Source organism: Staurois parvus, unplaced genomic scaffold, assembly GCF_062004578.1.
Source record: "Staurois parvus isolate SC_StPar_1 unplaced genomic scaffold, SC_StPar_1.0 ptg000089l, whole genome shotgun sequence".
NCBI classification, from domain to species: Eukaryota; Metazoa; Chordata; class Amphibia; order Anura; family Ranidae; genus Staurois; species Staurois parvus.
Window position 1 is genome coordinate 2,864,274 of NW_028317885.1, and position 17,536 is coordinate 2,881,809.

At 42.2% G+C, this 17,536-nt stretch overlaps 1 protein-coding gene across 2 annotated transcripts in view; it reads left to right on the top strand.

The window, feature by feature from the left end:
• Positions 1–17,536, top strand: part of SECISBP2L (SECIS binding protein 2 like) — an 82,503-nt gene that overhangs the window by 47,971 nt on the left and 16,996 nt on the right. The window contains exons 11-15 of one of the 2 annotated variants that reach the window (XM_089670322.1): positions 378–519; positions 10,186–10,355; positions 11,498–11,630; positions 12,713–12,875; positions 16,542–16,762. In XM_089670322.1, coding sequence (XP_089526448.1) covers positions 378–519; positions 10,186–10,355; positions 11,498–11,630; positions 12,713–12,875; positions 16,542–16,762 — 829 coding nt within the window. The remainder of the gene's footprint in view (positions 1–377; positions 520–10,185; positions 10,356–11,497; positions 11,631–12,712; positions 12,876–16,541; positions 16,763–17,536) is intronic. The other variant, XM_089670323.1, reaches the window with a different exon arrangement.

The following is a 17,536-nucleotide window of genomic DNA, read 5'->3' on the forward strand; positions in this document are numbered from 1 at the left end:
TCCACACAGCTCACAGGAATAGATCTAAGGCTGTCAATCTGCTAGAAGTCTCTCCTGTCACCTTTATTTCTTGGTGTCCCAAAAGCTTGTCGGAAGTGAGTCATACTGGCTGCACAGGAACAAAGCAGCAGGCAGAAATGACACATAGTGCTTTGGATAGAGACAAGTACACACTACAGAGGGATATGCCTTGTTCATATTTCATGTCTGAGGTTTATAACCACTTTATGCAAAATCTCATTTATTTTTTATGGTTATTTGCCCAAAGGTGACTGAAGTATTTTTTTTTTTTCTTTTTACAAATAGACTGTGTTGTTAGGGGTGAGCATGGGCCGTTTGATCACCAAATATCACCTTGCTTTATGTTTATAACATAGGAAGCTCTATCTAAAGCATCTGGAAAGAAGAGCAAGACTCCAGTACAGTTAGACCTTGGAGATATGTTGGCAGAACTGGAGAGGCAGCAACAAGCAATGAAGGCTCGTCAGATAACGAATACCAGACCTTTATCATACACTGGTATGGAATCTTTCTTGTTTCAGTTGTTACAGCATTTAATGTCTTCTTTTTTCTTTTTTTCTGTGCCTTATTTATGTTTTTTTCTAGTTTGCAAGCAGGCAAAGTTGTCTAGCAAAAGTGTTAGTGACAGGAAGTGGCAGAAGTTTGTACGATCTATGAGACTGCCAGGAATGCTTGAGTTATATCTCCTGGCAGTGTTATTTGTTTCTATTCAAATTTACAAAAAACTGTCTCTGAATTCTAGAAAATAATTTTATAAAAAAAAAAATCTAACACTTATAATGATTAGCTTGAGGTTTATAAGGCCTCAGATGAATTGAAAAGTTAGAATTTACAGATGAGGATCCCAACTATCGAACTGAATGAGTATGTACAGCTGGTGGTGGATGTTTCTAATGTTACTAAAGACAAGGTGTGTCCTGAAGTGTAAACTTGTGTAATTTTGGTCCCCAGGTGATTCAGACAGAAAAATATTAGCTTTTATGAAGCAATGTATTGGTATCTGTGCAGTGCACATGCTTGAAGGAAGAGCGACAGTGGATTACAGAGAGTGCTTCTCTTACATCATGTTCTGTTAGTGCAAGTTCTTATTTTTAATTATATGCAGTTTCTGGTTATTTTCGATATTTTGAAAAAAACAGAATCTATTAATCTTTACTGGGTGCTATTTCTGTCTGCTTCCATCCCTTTTGGGTCATGCGGTTCCGTGCCTGTGCGACCTTTCCTTCTTTCACCCTAAAGAAAAAATAGTCTTGCAGTTTTGCAAGTAAAGGGAATTTTTACGAAGGCTTATTGAGAAAAGCCATGCATGCGCAGTACTGCATGGCTCTGTCATGGGAAGGGAAGAAGCACTGCCTGGCTTGGTGTAGGTTGGGCTTCTACACTGGGTTGCCCACTAATTTGAAGAATATACAAGAGGGGGTATAAATAGTCCTGGCAAGGAGCGGGGTCCGTTTAGAACTGGGTATTTTAAAATCTAATATAAAATATGTATCCCCTAACTTCAGGTAGATTGCTTTGGAAATTAATAGACTTGTGCAGTTTTGGAAGTATATTTTTATATATCAAGATCAAAGCACACAAGTCCCAGGAAAACACAAAATTATTTAGGTTTCTATAGAGCAATCTGTCTTTTTGTGTTCCATTAACCACTTCCCGACCGCAATGTACTGCAGCTGGGCGGCAGCTACAGGCAAAGCGTCGTACCCATACGTTGCTCTGTCTGTACTAACAAAGGGAGGCTCTCTACGGCGAACACAGCTGAATGAAGATCCTGGTGAACGGGACTCGGTGATCATGTGATCGCTATGATCATATGATCACAATGTAAGCAAAGCTGTTATGAATCAATCTCATTCATAACAGCTCTGCTACTCCTCCTAGTGAGCTCTGGTTGTCCCACAGATGTCTCATGATACATGGGGCCAATCGGAGCACCCTGTACCATGTGACCAGTTCCAGCCAATCACAGATCACTATCTTGAGCTGTCAAAAACCTAACTCATTCATGACAGTTCATGAGTTAGTTAGGTTCATGACAGCAAGCTTTGCATTGCAGGAGAAATGATCTTTATTTCTCCTGCAAAGCAAAGTGTAAACAGCGTCAGTAAGTGCCCCTCCCAGCCAGGGTCATCTAGCGTTAGATTGTCCGCACACAATTCGCATGGAAACCTATCACGGTTTCTGAATTTAAAACTTTTTTGGGCCAACCCTCAACATTGGCATTACAAAAAAGAATGAATTGCTGTCATATTGGTCCACAGAGCCACCTTCCACAGTTTTCTTGGGCTCTACTGTCCCACAGGGAAATCCAAGATGGCAGCCAGCATATCTGCTGGCTGACCATAGAGCTGATCAGAGGGGAGGTTTGTACTATCCTTGTATTTCAGGACCTCCGAAACTGTGATAGGTAGTCAGGAAGTGTAATGAGGAAATAAAGCCCTTTAAAAGCCTGAAGGTCCTTATTTGATTTTGGGGTCCTGTACACGGCTAGGCTCTCAAAAAGTCTCACATGTGGTACCCCCATACTCGGGAGAAGTAGCAGAATGTATTTTGGGGAGTAATTCCACATGTACCCATGGCTTGTGTGAGCAATATATCATTAAAGTGACAACTTTGTGTAGTAAAAAAAAAAAAACTAAATTTTTGTCATTTTCCAAAAACTTGTGGTAAAAAAATAAACTCTTCTAGTGACTCAACATGCCTCTGAACAAATAGTTTGGGGTGTCTACTTTCCAAAAAGGGTCATTGTGGGGGGAGGGGGGCATTTTATGCCCAGCATTAGACGTTTATGCCACGCATCACTCGCTCTTCTAACGATCTGAAGACCAAGCCTTTTCTGACGCTTTTTATTCACATAAAAAAATCAGTATTTATTGTTAGGAAATTACTTTGAACCCCCAAACATTTGTATATTTTTTAAAGCAGACACCCTAGTGAATAAAATGGTGGGTGCTGCAATTTATGTCACATAATACTTGCACAGCAATTTTTCAAACGCAATTTAAAAAAAAAAAGCACTTTTTTTTTACTTTTAATGCACAAAATCACAATATATTGGCAGATTTATGTTGTACCAAACAAAGATGATGGTATGTCGAGTAAATAGATACCAAACATGACATGCTATGGTGACAAACTGTATACATTTTTAATATTCATAGGCAACATTTTAAAAGCTTTTACAGGTTACAATTTTAGATTTACACAGGAGCTCTAATGCTAGAATTCATCCATGGTGCAACCGCTGTTTATATACTGACACTTGTGCATGCAGGGTGCTTTTTTTTTTTTAGTTTAGTTATTTTGATTTTTTGTAAATTATTCTTACACTGTCCCTTTTTTTCATTTTTTTTTTTTTTTTGGATCACTTTGATTGTTATCACAGGGAATGTAAATATCCCCTGTGACTGCAATGGGCATTGACAGGTATTCTCTTCTGAGAAATCTGGGGTGTATTAGACTCTACACCAGCGTTTTTCAACCACTGTGCCGCGGCACACTAGTGTGCCGTGAGATATTGTCTGGTGTGCCGTGGGAAAAATTGCAATTTCATCCGTAACATGTGGCCTCGGCTCACAAATAGACCAATCATTAGAACAGCAATGGGCAAACTACGGCCCGCGGGCCGTATACGGCCCGGCGGACCTTTTAATCCGGCCCGTGGAGCGTGATACTGTCAGGATGATCTGTCCCCCTCGACGTATCTGCGCATGTGCCGGAGATCGCCGATCGGCTGCTAATGCCTGAAACGGGCACATGCGCAGATACGTCGAGGGGGACAGATCCTCATAGGAGACAGATTTTCATGCTACACCGGAACGGCGAGAGGAACGCGCGGAGCAAAGGTAAGTGAATTGACACGGGGGGCTTGGGGACTTAATGACACAGGGGGGGCTTGGGGATGAATTAATATGGGGGATGAATTACTATATGGGGGATGAATTACTATATGGGGGATGAATTACTATGGGGGATGAATTACTATATGGGGGATTAATTACTATGCTTACTATGGGGGAATATTACTATACTTACTATGGATGACACATACACATCATTCATCTACTCTTGGTCCGGCCCCCGGGTCCAATTATAAAATACTTTATTATTTCATAATAAAGTAATTATAAAATAATTTCTTTGTGTTTGATTCCTATTCAAGAGAATTACTTTATATATAGTCAATATAGGCACAGAGGTAAATTTTTTTAACATTTTCTAATGGTGTGCCTCGTGATTTTTTTCATGAAAAAAGTGTGCCTTTGCACAAAAAAGGTTGAAAAACACTGCTCTAGACATCCCCTCTACCCTTACATCATCTGATCTCACCAAGATCGGTGTGATCAGATGCTTTCCCAATTTACAAATGGAGCTGTTTATATCCTGCAAAACTGAAGTGATGAAACGCTCGTTGCTTCCAATTTCTTATACTATAGAAATGATTGGCACCATTCCGGGGGGGGGGGGAGGGGGTTGGCGCAAATCCTGTAAAAGCAAACCTGCAGCAGGCATCATATTAGTGTAACCACTCAAAGTCCACTGATGTACCAGTACATTTCTGGTCCTTGTTGGGTATATATGCTAATTTTTTTTTTTTATGCAGCCTGTGGGCTGAACGAAAAAAAAGAACCTAACAGATTCCTCACATTGATGGATGTGGATGAAGAAATCGCTGTCAAAATTTTTTTTTAAAAATATTTGTCGACGCATAAGGGCCATCCACTCACTGGCCACCCCAGGCCACCATGCTTGGGCATATGCTCTTTTTTTTTTTTTTTAACTGCAAATGAAAAATCTCATACAACAGTGCTGCCCACACTTATATTCCAGGAGCAAGACCCTGTTGTCAGAATAAACAGATCGGTGCTGCAGCTGAATGGCATTCCTGCAAAGAAAACTGCAATGGTTAACAGTAAAACCATAACTCGACAATAAAACTATTTTTGTTTTTTAATTTTAAATTTTTTTTTTTAAACGTTTAGCCAGATGTCAGGGTCTCTCAAAATATGATAACCAGTTTCCTGACTACCTAACATTTTTCAAGACCCTGTGCATACATGTGCCCTAGGCTGTGCCATGCTGTACCCTATACTAATAGACCACTAGTGTATGGTAGCGACGGAAGCAGTCCTTGAGGCAGAGACCAGGTTGGCCAGGACAGGAGGGACAAAAAAAGCGAGTGTCACTCCTAATTATGTGTCTGCTACAGACACGGCATCTTTTTTGGGGTGACTTTTGGATTAGGGTACCAGGAATGGCATCATGAAAATGCCAGCTCACTGCATCTGTGTTGGGGGGGTTTGGGCCACAGCACCTTCAAAAGGGTCGTGTTGATCTCTTCCTAGTATTTTAGGAAGGATCCACGTCGTCAAGTTGCTTTGTAAAGCACAAAAGTGTTATATTGAGCAAATTGAAATAAATAGACACTTCTTTTTTTTTTTGTACCAGCGTCTGGCTTTTCGGGAAACTAAGTACAGCTTCATCATTGGTTCTTGGAAGTCCACCCCTCCCATGTTAAGGTTATAGTGGTGGACACAGAGAGGCTTCTCAAAAACATTGTGGAAATTTGGATGGTCGTATCTGCGTGAATGGAAAACAGGACGAAAACATCCCGTTTGTCCTTCCACTTCCCTGCGAGTAATTCATCATTTTTCAAAAAAGCTTTTTCCCCCTTTCTAAGAGGGGTATTTACAAGCCATTGGGGGAAGCCCCGGCAATTAGGTCACACGGTGCCACATGCGCCAATTTCAAGTTTGTATAAATGTCTAAATCGTGGCACGCTTGAATAAAAATTGTCCACGTATAAGTGGTACCCCATATGGAAAAAGGATTATATCAAGTCCCAAACTATCTTGCCATTGCTCCCCATGTAGTCTGGGTATCAGGGGGGCTCCACATGACTATCTTTTTCCTCGTAAATGCAAAAATTACATGTACAGGCTGTTGCCCTCTCACAGGTCTTATACATTTTGACCCCATATTTGGCACGCTTGCTGGGGAGAATTTGTCTGAATGCAAGGCGGCCAGAAAAACTAATGAGGGACTCATCAACACAGATGTTTTGCTGGAGAGTATACACATCTGCAAATTTGTGGTTAAGATGATTTACAATGAGCCAAATTTTGTGGAGCCAGTCAAATTCAGCGTCACCCCAAGGATGACAGAGTGTATTGTCATTGAAATATGTAAATTGCATTATTTTCTCATATCTATGCCTGGTCATGGCAGCAGAGAACACGGGCATATGATGAATCAGGTCTGTGGACCAATACAACGCAATTCATTTTTTTATTTTTTTTTTGGAAAGGCCCATGTTGAGGGTTAGGCCCAAAAACCTTTAAATTCTGAAACCGTAATCGCTTTCCATGCAAATGGTCTGGCAAGATTCGAATTTGGGTTGGCTGTTGTGCATATAAATTGCTTTGATCCACAATTGATCCATACAGATCTTCTGTGAAAAACAGCTGAAAAAAAAAATCAAGGGGAGTATTTAAATTAGCTGTTTCCACCTGAACTCTGGGTTGGGCAGTGAATGGGGGAAGTACGAGTGCTGAAGAATTTGTGGGCTGCCAGTCAGGATTTGCAAGCACATCCTGAACGACGCTAGGGGCCCTACGGGCCTGTGTTCGGATTCGTGGTGGCTGCAGGACACTACTTGTGCTCACCACCGCACCAGCTTGTACTGCACTTATGGGACTCCCAACATCACCAAGTGATACTGCAGTGTTGGTATGTGAAAGACCAGGATGTACTAGGCCGCTGGTGCTCTGTAGTTCACCAAAAGGTAGAGCAGCACTAGTACTGGCACCCTGCTGCAAATGAGAATCATCATGCAATTGTAACATCTCGGCAACCTGGGAACGGGGTCGGGTATGCCTGACCTTAGCAGGGACCTCTTCTCCATCGTCTGAACTATCTGTCAGGGTGCCGCTGCTGTCTACAGGTTTGCATTCTGAGCCTGATTGTGTCAGTGAGGCTTCCCCTTCGCTCTCACTTGACATGGTCAGAATCCTGTAGGCCTCTTCACCTTTTACCTTTTGTTGGACATTTTGGTCACTAAATTTATAGGTGCCTAGTGCGACCCACGGGAAAAGGAGCACCTGGCTATCAGGGACTGGTTGAACCGCTACCAAAAAATTACCTGCAAGTGCTAACAGAGATCAGGCCTGATTCTGTGAACAGTGTGGTTTTATGTGCAATGTATCAAGTGACAGTGATGTACGGACACTGCACTTGCTGGGGAAGCGTAGGGGCTACACGCAGGTGCTGGGGCTGATCCTGCTAACGTTGCGTTTCGGGGACACTATACTAATGTGAACGCTGGTATAGTGCTGATCTGATCAAAGCTAATGATCCGTTCAGACACTTTATTAGCAATGGAGATTTATTGTGTATGTGAGCGTGTTCCTGGCAATCAAAGGGTTAAATGTGATGCCTGATATAGTGGCAGGCAATCGGATGCTCTCTAAAGTCGACGGTGACACTAATACAGTGATCAGTGAAAATAATCTGTACACTGAACTATTGACACTGGTGACTGGGGGCGATCAGGGGGTTAAATCTGACCTATCAGTGATTTTACTGTAAAAGTGTGCTGCTTTTGACGTGGATCTGCTTTCTTTGCTCTCTGGAACGGAATGTGCCCAGGGAGTGAAGATTGCATCATTTCCTGTACCTGTGTAAATGTAAATACGGGTACAGGAAGATCTGTGATAGGGCAAGGATCAATCAGCAGATCCAGGCCGAACATCACTGGCCTGAATATGCTGATTGATTGGCTGGGCACCGAATCACGGCACCGCCTGGTCAGCAAGGGCGCGCGTGCACCCATGGCCTGTGATCACAACGGGAGCATGAATCAAGTATACCGTATTTTTCGCTCCATAAGACGCACTTTTTTCCCCCCAAAAAAGGGGGGAAAATGTCAGTGCGTCTTATGGAGCGAATGTGGAGCGGCCGGTCCGCTATTTCCACCGCCGCCGTGTCAGAATACCGGGCCGGCCGCTCAGCTCTGCAGCGGGTCCTTACCTGTTCCTCTATCCAGCGGTGCGCTGTCTTCCCGGCTTCTGTAGTGTGGGCGCTCGGCTTAACAGCCGGGTGCCAATTGCGCATGCGCAAGAAGCGGTGCTCTTTGTGAATGGTAAGGTGGCACCTGGGACACATGACAGATCCCAGAAGCCGCTGGACCAATCACAAAGCGCAGCGCTTCTCGCTCATGCGCACTGGGCACCCGGCTGTCAAGCCGAGCACCCACACTACAGAAGCTGGGAAGACAGCGCGCAGCTGGATAGAGTAACAGGTAAGGTCCCGCTGCAGAGCGGACACTAATTAAAGAACAACTCCGCGTAAGTAAGAGCGGGTACCTGTCAAATTCAGGTACCCGCTCCCCCCCTCTCCAAAGGTCAGCAGTCATCTTCCTGTACTGTCCGCAGTCCCTGGTCATCTCCTGTACTGTCCGCAGTCTCTGGTCATCTCCTGTACTGTCCGCGGTCTCTGGGCATCTCCTGTACTGTCCGCAGTCTCTGGACATCTCCTGTACTGTCCGCAGTCTCTGGTCATCTCCTGTAGTATGTCCGCAGTCTCTGGTCATCTCCTGTAGTGTGTCCGCAGTCTCTGGTCATCTCCTGTAGTGTGTCCGCAGTCTCTGGTCATCTCCTGTACTGTGTCCGCAGTCTGGTCATCTCCTGTACTGTGTCCGCAGTCTCTGGTCATCTCCTGTACTGTGTCCGCAGTCTCTGGTCCATCTCCTGTACTGTGTCCGCAGTCTCTGGTCCATCTCCTGTACTGTGTCCGCAGTCTCTGGTCCATCTCCTGTACTGTGTCCGCAGTCTCTGGTCCATCTCCTGTACTGTGTCCGCAGTCTCTGGTCCATCTCCTGTACTGTGTCCGCAGTCTCTGGTCCATCTCCTGTACTGTGTCCGCAGTCTCTGGTCCATCTCCTGTACTGTGTCCGCAGTCTCTGGTCCATCTCCTGTACTGTGTCCGCAGTCTCTGGTCCATCTCCTGTACTGTGTCCGCAGTCTCTGGTCCATCTCCTGTACTGTGTCCGCAGTCTCTGGTCCATCTCCTGTACTGTGTCCGCAGTCTCTGGTCCATCTCCTGTACTGTGTCCGCAGTCTCTGGTCCATCTCCTGTACTGTGTCCGCAGTCTCTGGTCCATCTCCTGTACTGTGTCCGCAGTCTCTGGTCCATCTCCTGTACTGTGTCCGCAGTCTCTGGTCCATCTCCTGTACTGTGTCCGCAGTCTCTGGTCCATCTCCTGTACTGTGTCCGCAGTCTCTGGTCCATCTCCTGTACTGTGTCCGCAGTCTCTGGTCCATCTCCTGTACTGTGTCCGCAGTCTCTGGTCCATCTCCTGTACTGTGTCCGCAGTCTCTGGTCCATCTCCTGTACTGTGTCCGCAGTCTCTGGTCCATCTCCTGTACTGTGTCCGCAGTCTCTGGTCCATCTCCTGTACTGTGTCCGCAGTCTCTGGTCCATCTCCTGTACTGTGTCCGCAGTCTCTGGTCCATCTCCTGTACTGTGTCCGCAGTCTCTGGTCCATCTCCTGTACTGTGTCCGCAGTCTCTGGTCCATCTCCTGTACTGTGTCCGCAGTCTCTGGTCCATCTCCTGTACTGTGTCCGCAGTCTCTGGTCCATCTCCTGTACTGTGTCCGCAGTCCATTGGTTCAGAATATTTTTTTTCCTGTTTTCTACCTCTAAAACCTAGGTGCGTTTTATGGAGCGAAAAATACGGTATATATACGTGATTTTGCGCAGGGAGTTTTTATATATTGAAAAAAAAAATAGAAATAAAAAAAAAATGTTAAAGGAGGGTTAATATGGGTTCTCACCTCCATTTACATATGAATGAAATAGTACCATTGTTACACCATAACACTGATAAGTGTTGTTTTACATGTAATGCATGGCAGCTCCCTGCTGTCATTTTTAATGGTTGTTAATTGCCATTCATAGCAGTGACAGAGAAGAGATGAACATGGGGAATGCATCCTAGACTATTTGTTGAGGAATTTTAGGGAGCGTCTCCTGGGCTCAAGGTTTTTATGTGAAAAAACTTCAAGGTGCAGAAGTTGAGCCTTCTAATACTCATGCTACCTTCACATAACATGTTGTTCTGGTTTATTAACTTAAGACTGAGACAAATGTTTATTTTTCATCAGTTGGCAGTGCTGTTCCCTTTCACACCAAAGAACACACAAACAGGAATGTGTTTACAAAGGCCCAGACGTTCATGGGTTCTCCAAATCCTTTGGACTCCACTGCTCCAAGGATCAAAAGAGGAAAAGAAAAAGAAGTTCCAAAATTAAAACGTCCAACTGCTCTGAAAAAGGCAAGTGTGTTTCGTTTGAATGTTAGCGGCATTCCTGCACCACGGCTCCAAGGCTCTGCGTTTCTCCCTAGTTAGGACGCTGTCTATGTGGAATTTATATGTTCTCACTGTAGTTATCTTTTGTTTTATTAAAAATAATAAGAGCTTGGCACTGTTGTCTGTAACAGGCACCCAGGTTCCAGCTTTTATTTTCATTACATTACATGGTTAGAAAATGAAGTTAATTACCAGATTGATTGGTATGAGTAACATATTTGTTGTTCATTTCTTCTGGGTTTAATAAATGATGTGCTGGAAAGCTTTATTTTTATATTGTTTATTGAGAGGCACAGCTTGATAGTAGGATACCTAGGGTTATGCTGCGCCACACACAATAAATGGATGCTAGACACACAGAAAACGAAATGCCGTCCCCCTTAATGTGGCTCTAAAGGCAGAAGATTTTTTACCTTAATGCATTCTCTACATTAAGGTGAAAAACCTTCTGCAAGCAGCTTCCCCTCCCCCTTTACTTAACTGAGCCCGATCTTGATCCAGCGATGTGCATGAGAGCAGAGATATTGGCTCCTGCTGCTGTCAATCACAGCCAGTAGGAAGACATGCCATGCTCTGTGTGCCCATGGCATCTTGATATGGGGGGGAACGGCCAGGAGCACTGACAGGGGATCTCAGAAGAGGAGGATCAGGGCTGTTCTGAGCAAAACCATTGCACAGAGCAGGTAAGTATGACATGTTTGTTACTTTTAAAAAATAAAAACTGAGGATTTACAATCAATTTAAAGCAGAAGTTCACTGCATCTGGGCACCACAAACCAAAAACACTTTTTACTTCATTTTTAATATTCAAAGCAAACTCCCCCATCCATGTATGTCTCCATGCTTTGTTTTGCTGAGAAATCACTTTAAGCATTTATAGCATCAAGAGGCTGGCCTTCAGATTTCCGTATGTCTAGTGTCCATTTCTCCTGTAGGGGGCAGTGTAACTCTAGGTTTCCTACCATCAAGCTGTGTTACTCAATGGACTCTGAGAAAATGATTTTACACGGAGTACAAATATCCGTTTTCTTGTGGGTGGAAAGAGGCTGATGAATTCTGATTATCTGGAGCATATAACTGACTGGTAAATAACTATTTTTATGTAGATTATCCTAAAAGAAAGAGAAGAAAAGAAAGGACGTATACCTGTGGATCCAAGTGTTTTGGGTTCAGAGGAACAAAAGGATGTTCCTTTAAGCTTTACTGATGATCAGTCAGAAGAGCTGGCATCTCAAGAAGGTAATATAAAATTATTTTTTTGGATTGGATATTTTTTGAAGATGTGTTGCATCCCAGTAACAAAAATGGAATGTTTATGTTGATAAAGCCCCACCAGGATGGTGGGGACTACTTGAAATCTACCATTAACTTACCACAATTCCCTGCATGGCAGATATCAGACAGAAAGAGGGAAGTTGTGAATTGATTACAAAATGGTCACTAGGTAGCCTTATTATATTGCACCCTACTAGCAATCCAACATATCTTAGGCCCATATCACATGGGGTATTGATCAGCAGTAGATCTGTCCGCTGATCCCCTGCTAATCAGAGCAGAGCGGACGGATACCAGGTCCGTGTGTCCGCTAAGTTTTTGCAGAGCGGAGACAAACTGAGTGCTCTGTGGGCGGCTGGATGTAAACTGACTCCACTGTTTGTTTACATATGACTGCCCTCCAATCCAATCTGCATACATGGAGCAGAATGGATTCCTTTCTTTTTTTTTTTTTTTTATTGTATTGGAGGTAGGCGGGTGTAAACAGACACAAGTTCGATTACACCCTTTCGTCCATAGAGGTGAATGGACTGTCTGATCAAGTTCGCCTGAAAAACAGACAGGCAGACCTGATTGGCCCCTTTGTGTGAAAGGGGCTTTAGGCATTGGAAGCTGTTGGGGGACATTTATGCAGCTTACAGAAGGTAAGGAGAAAAGGACCTCAAAATTGTTATTTATTACAATAACAAATTTATGGAAGAGGAGGTCTAAAAATATGTACATCACATAAATAATAATACTTTGCCTCAAATTATTTTTTATTGAGCGTACACATTAATTTGAGCTGTCTAGGATTCGAGGTGTTTTGTTTTTCTTCTTTTTTTTTGTTTTTTTTTTTTACAGATGAGAGACGTTGGTGGTCTCCCTCAGGAGCAGCAGCACAAAATTTTGATAAAGCATACATTCCAGTTTTTTTATATGAAGTGTTTTTTTTTCTGTGTGTGTAAATTGGCAACTAATGCAGCCCTAACATGCTAGGAAAATGCAAATTTTTAAACTGCATTGACTTGACAAACTAAAATATATTTATTGGATGTTTCCCTTACATGCAGGTCTCAGTGCACCAAGTGACACCTCTCTCTCGCCTGCAAGTCAGAACTCCCCCTACTGTATGACCCCTGTATCACAGGGCTCTCCAGCAAGTTCCGGGATCGGCAGCCCCATGGCTTCCTCAGCCATCACCAAAATCCACAGCAAGAGGTTTAGAGAGTAAGTGTACACTGTGCAGATTCATGTAATGGATTTCTTATTGTCGTATGACTAGGTCTGTTTTGCTGCATGCAATATATAGAATAAGGCTCTACAAAATCCTTTTTGTGGGACTGTGGTAAATATGCTACTGCAAGGGTTGGGTTGAGTTAGGCAGTTATGGCTAATTAAGGTGTTTTGGAGTTTAGGAGGTTAAGTGGTACGTTAAGCATTTAAGTTAAAGGATAAGCTTCATGTGAACTACACTATTAAAATCTAAAAAGTATATGATATGCCTTCCTAAGAAAGCATTTACTACATTTTAGTAGCCCAAAAAATATTCTGTGCCTCCCTCTGCTTTAGTTTATCTGTGGCCTGACTTTTTTAACTTTATGGCTAAGCCCCACCATCTGTCTAATAACTGTGCCTTAGTGGCCAATACAGGAACTTTCATTTAAAATCTAAATGCCTCTTCTCAAAAATAACAAAACAAAAAACACTGCGCCATTGTCCTTGCACTGCTTCTTGTGTATGTATATTGCACAACACATGAGCCCTGCAGTGTACATCCTATTATTATTATACAGTATTTATATAGCGTTGAAGGGTATGCTCAGCGCTGTACAGTAGCAAGGGGGACAGAACATGAGACAGGACAGTAACAATACAATACACGAGGGGTTCGAGGGCCCTGCTCTTTCGAGCTTACAATCTAGGAGCTTGTGTTTGCTTACAATCGAGCTTACAATCCTAGCTTGTGTTTGTCTGTGGCTATCTATCGGATGAAGAGGGAGTCCTTTGAGAACTGGAAGAAGCAGCGATGGAGAAGGTGATGTCAGACAAAGTGGCAACTGAAGCCTATACCCACTGGAGGAGAAAACTGTGCTATAATGTATAAGTATGCTGTGCACTTTATTGTGAGAACCTCACTCAGCGCAATTTACTTTTGCTTTAAAGAATAGGTGAACAAAGTGCACTTATATTTCTTGACACCTTTCCTGGATCCAACCTAACCCACCCTCCCCTCCACAGATGATTACATACCTCGATCTGACTGCAACAGTTCCACTGTTTGTTTACATTCAGCACTGCAAGTCTTCAGTCTTGTCCTTGCCTGTGCAATAGTTTCATAGACTTCTATAGGGCTGTCTAGTGCCTTGAGACATGTCGCCATAAAAGTCTATAAGGAGCGGACAGGACAGTGAACACTCTCTGCATGAAAACACACAGCGGAACCACAGTCTGCTGATTGAGGTAAGTATCCATCTGTGGAGGGTGGTATAGGTTGGGTCAGGGCAAGACGGTAGAGAGAACAAGTCCTTACTGCATATACCAAAAATATTCCTATATGATTCCGCGCTATGGTATACAATTATACAAATAGAAATAATACAACCCTAATGAGTAGCCACCACAATATTGCAGGCAACAATATAAATAAAATAATATACAAAGTGCAGCGCTTCAAATAATTATAAAACAAACATAAAAGTCCAATCCATAAGATAGAGGTATAGGGAATGAGTCCCTCTTCCCTGGATCCTCAGCACTACTATAGATGTCTCAAAACGACCAGGAGGAGAAGATAGAAAAATCCACCAAACACACTGCCTTTTACTGGATCATATTGACCCCCAGTTACAGATGGTTCAAACTGTATGAAATCCAAAAGGCAAGCCGTGGACCTGGGCACTCTTTGGTTCCAAACTGTTAAAGCAAAAATGAACTTGAAGATATAACCTACAAAAGAATTATCCTCATAGAGGACCACCCCGTTCAAAATGCAGAAAGAATCCTCATAGTGTAGTATAATAAATAGAATTTATTGCCTCAAACATAGTAAAAAACGTACATATAAGAAAATGTAAAACATGTCACCATATAGATAAATGGAAAGTTTCAAAGCAACAAGATGGCTGCCACGCTCCGGTGCGCGCTGACGTAACATGCTCTGGCTCCCCCTACGCGTTTTGTCAATGATGACGTCAGGAGCGTGGACAGCGTCATGACGCAGCGCATACTTATAGGGAGGAGGGGAACCGCCTCCCCTTTCATTCTAATTAGGCGAGCACCGGAACCAGAAAGAAAACATTGGGCACAAGCCACAGGATCGCTGCAGCACATCCTGCCATCAATTAACACTCAATAACCCAAAACAAAAATGCTTGGAAATGATCTTACAAGTTAACTAATTAAAAAATTATAGATCTGCCTTTTACATGCCAGAGAAAAAAGAGCGAGACATCGCATTACCTGTCATAGTGCCATCTTGTGTTCATAAAAGATATGGCAATTACTAATATAATGAACATGAGAATATCAAAATATTTACATAAATTAAAAATAGATACAAAAGTACCATAAATAAAACATCTCCTTCTGACATAAAAAAGTAAAAATAGTTAAAAAGTAACTAGAAACACCTAACGATTATTGAAGGCATTAGCGTCCCATTCGATTTTGAGACTGTATGGCGTATATGATTTTAAGGTGTAAATCCACCATACTTCCAATTTAGAGATCTCCCGCTTGGTGCAACTGCCCCTCCAGTTCTTAGATAATTTGTCAATACCAACAAACAGGGTTCTTATGGTGAAGAGCATAATGCTTACAAACTGACACAGCCCCCTTTGAAACACTCCCAGCACACAGTTAACCCTTTGATTGCCTCTCATGTTAACCCCTTCCTGCCCAGTGCCATTAATACAGTGTCACTGTTTTTTTTTTTTTTTTTTTTTTGCACTGATCACTGTGTTGGTGTCATTAGTGACACCAAGTCGGTTCCCTCAGTGTCAGAATGTCCACCGCAGTCCCTCTAGAAGTTGCTGATCACTGCCTTTACTAGTAAAAATAATAATAAAAACTAAATTTTATTTTTTCAATTTCTTTTTTACTGGACATGTTTAATAACAAAGTCAAAAATAGTTTTTTTTTTTTTTTTTTTTTTTTTGATAAATTGTCAGTTAAAGTAACGCAGTGTGTAATGCAAAAAATGGCCTGGTCAGGAAGGGGGGGTAAATATTCATAAGGGCAAGTGGTTAAAGCATTAGTTCATCATTAACAGGAACACTATACTGTCCCATTTTGGTATAGCATCACATTGTGCTAAACCTACCCTCCAGCTAGGACTTTCCTTTTCTGTTCAAAGAATTTTGACCAGCATCCCATTAAAAGGAATCCCCCCATTAAATTCTTCTACAGGCTGTGATAGGTTTGTCTCCCGTTATTTTAGGGAAGGTGCAACTGTTGGGACCAGTGCCCCTAGTACCATGGGAGGGAGGCATTGCAGGCTGTAGAATATTTTAATGTGCTTTTGGCCTATATTTTACTTGAAAGGCAGCCCTGGCTGGAAGCTACTGTAGGTATAGCACACTGCTGCTTAACCATAAGGAACAGCAAAGTGTGCTTTTTGGTAAAGGTGAACAAAATCTTTAAAACCCTAGAAAGCAAAAACGATATTAAATTAGTGATATTTGAGATACAAATCTTTTAAAAGGCAAATATATACGCAGGTGTGTATTTACATAATTGTAACCATCCTGAGCAAAAGGATGATTTTGTTTACAAAATGTTTTTTTTAACAGAGTTTTTATCATGTTTAAATGCAAAGCTTGATGTTATGCCCTTTTTAATGTATGTATTTTTGTATGACCACGTATTGGTTTTGTTTTTTTCACATTTGCCTAGGTATTGCAATCAGGTGCTAAGTAAGGAAATTGATGAATGTGTAACTGTTTTACTGCAAGAACTGGTCAGCTTTCAAGAGAGAGTGTACCAAAAGGACCCAGTGAAAGCCAAGTCAAAGAGAAGATTAGTTATGGGTTTACGAGAAGTAACCAAGCACATGAAACTAAACAAGATCAAGTGTGTTATTATTTCACCAAACTGTGAGAAAATTCAGTCAAAAGGTTTGTTACATTTGGTTATGTATTTTAGTTTTTTTTTATTGTACTTTGCTGTACTTACCTGCAGCATAACAAAAAACACTTTTTTTTGTATATAATATGTATGTTAAATTGTTTTTATTTAATTGTAGCCTAAAAAGTGAATATCTTTAAAGGAGCGAATCCATTAGGCAATTTATATAAACTGGCTTAAAGTGGAATTCCAGCTTAAACCTTGCTAGTGTTAAAGATGCTTCCTCCCCACTTCTAATACTGATGACTAAACCTGCGTTAGATGTGTATACTTACCTAATTTTAGCTCGCTCCAGTCTGGTCACAGGATCAGCTCCTCTGTGTCAGCTAGCATGGCTGCAGGAGAGAGGAGGGAGCACTAACAATGGTTTGCCCATAAATCCTTTCGGTGATGTCACTGCTCTAGGCTTTACCTGTCATTGTCAACGTGCTCTCTCCTCTCCCCTGCAGTTGCTGGCTGACACAGGATTACATGACAGGGCCACAATAGGCTGAAAAGAAATAAGTGCATTAGGGTACACTTCTGTAAGTGAGATGTCAAACTCATTTTGTACTTTTTTTTTTTTTGTTTTGCCTGGGCATAATTTTGAAATCCCTATAATGATAATGATTTTCTGCCACAAGTGGGAACTGCCTTCCTTCTTTCTGTGAGAAGAAACAAATGATTGTACACTTTCACCCACTGATTTAAAGGATGCCTTTAGTAAATCCAAATATAAACATTTTATATCGCAGCTTACCAGTTCTTATATGTGCTGGCTGCAT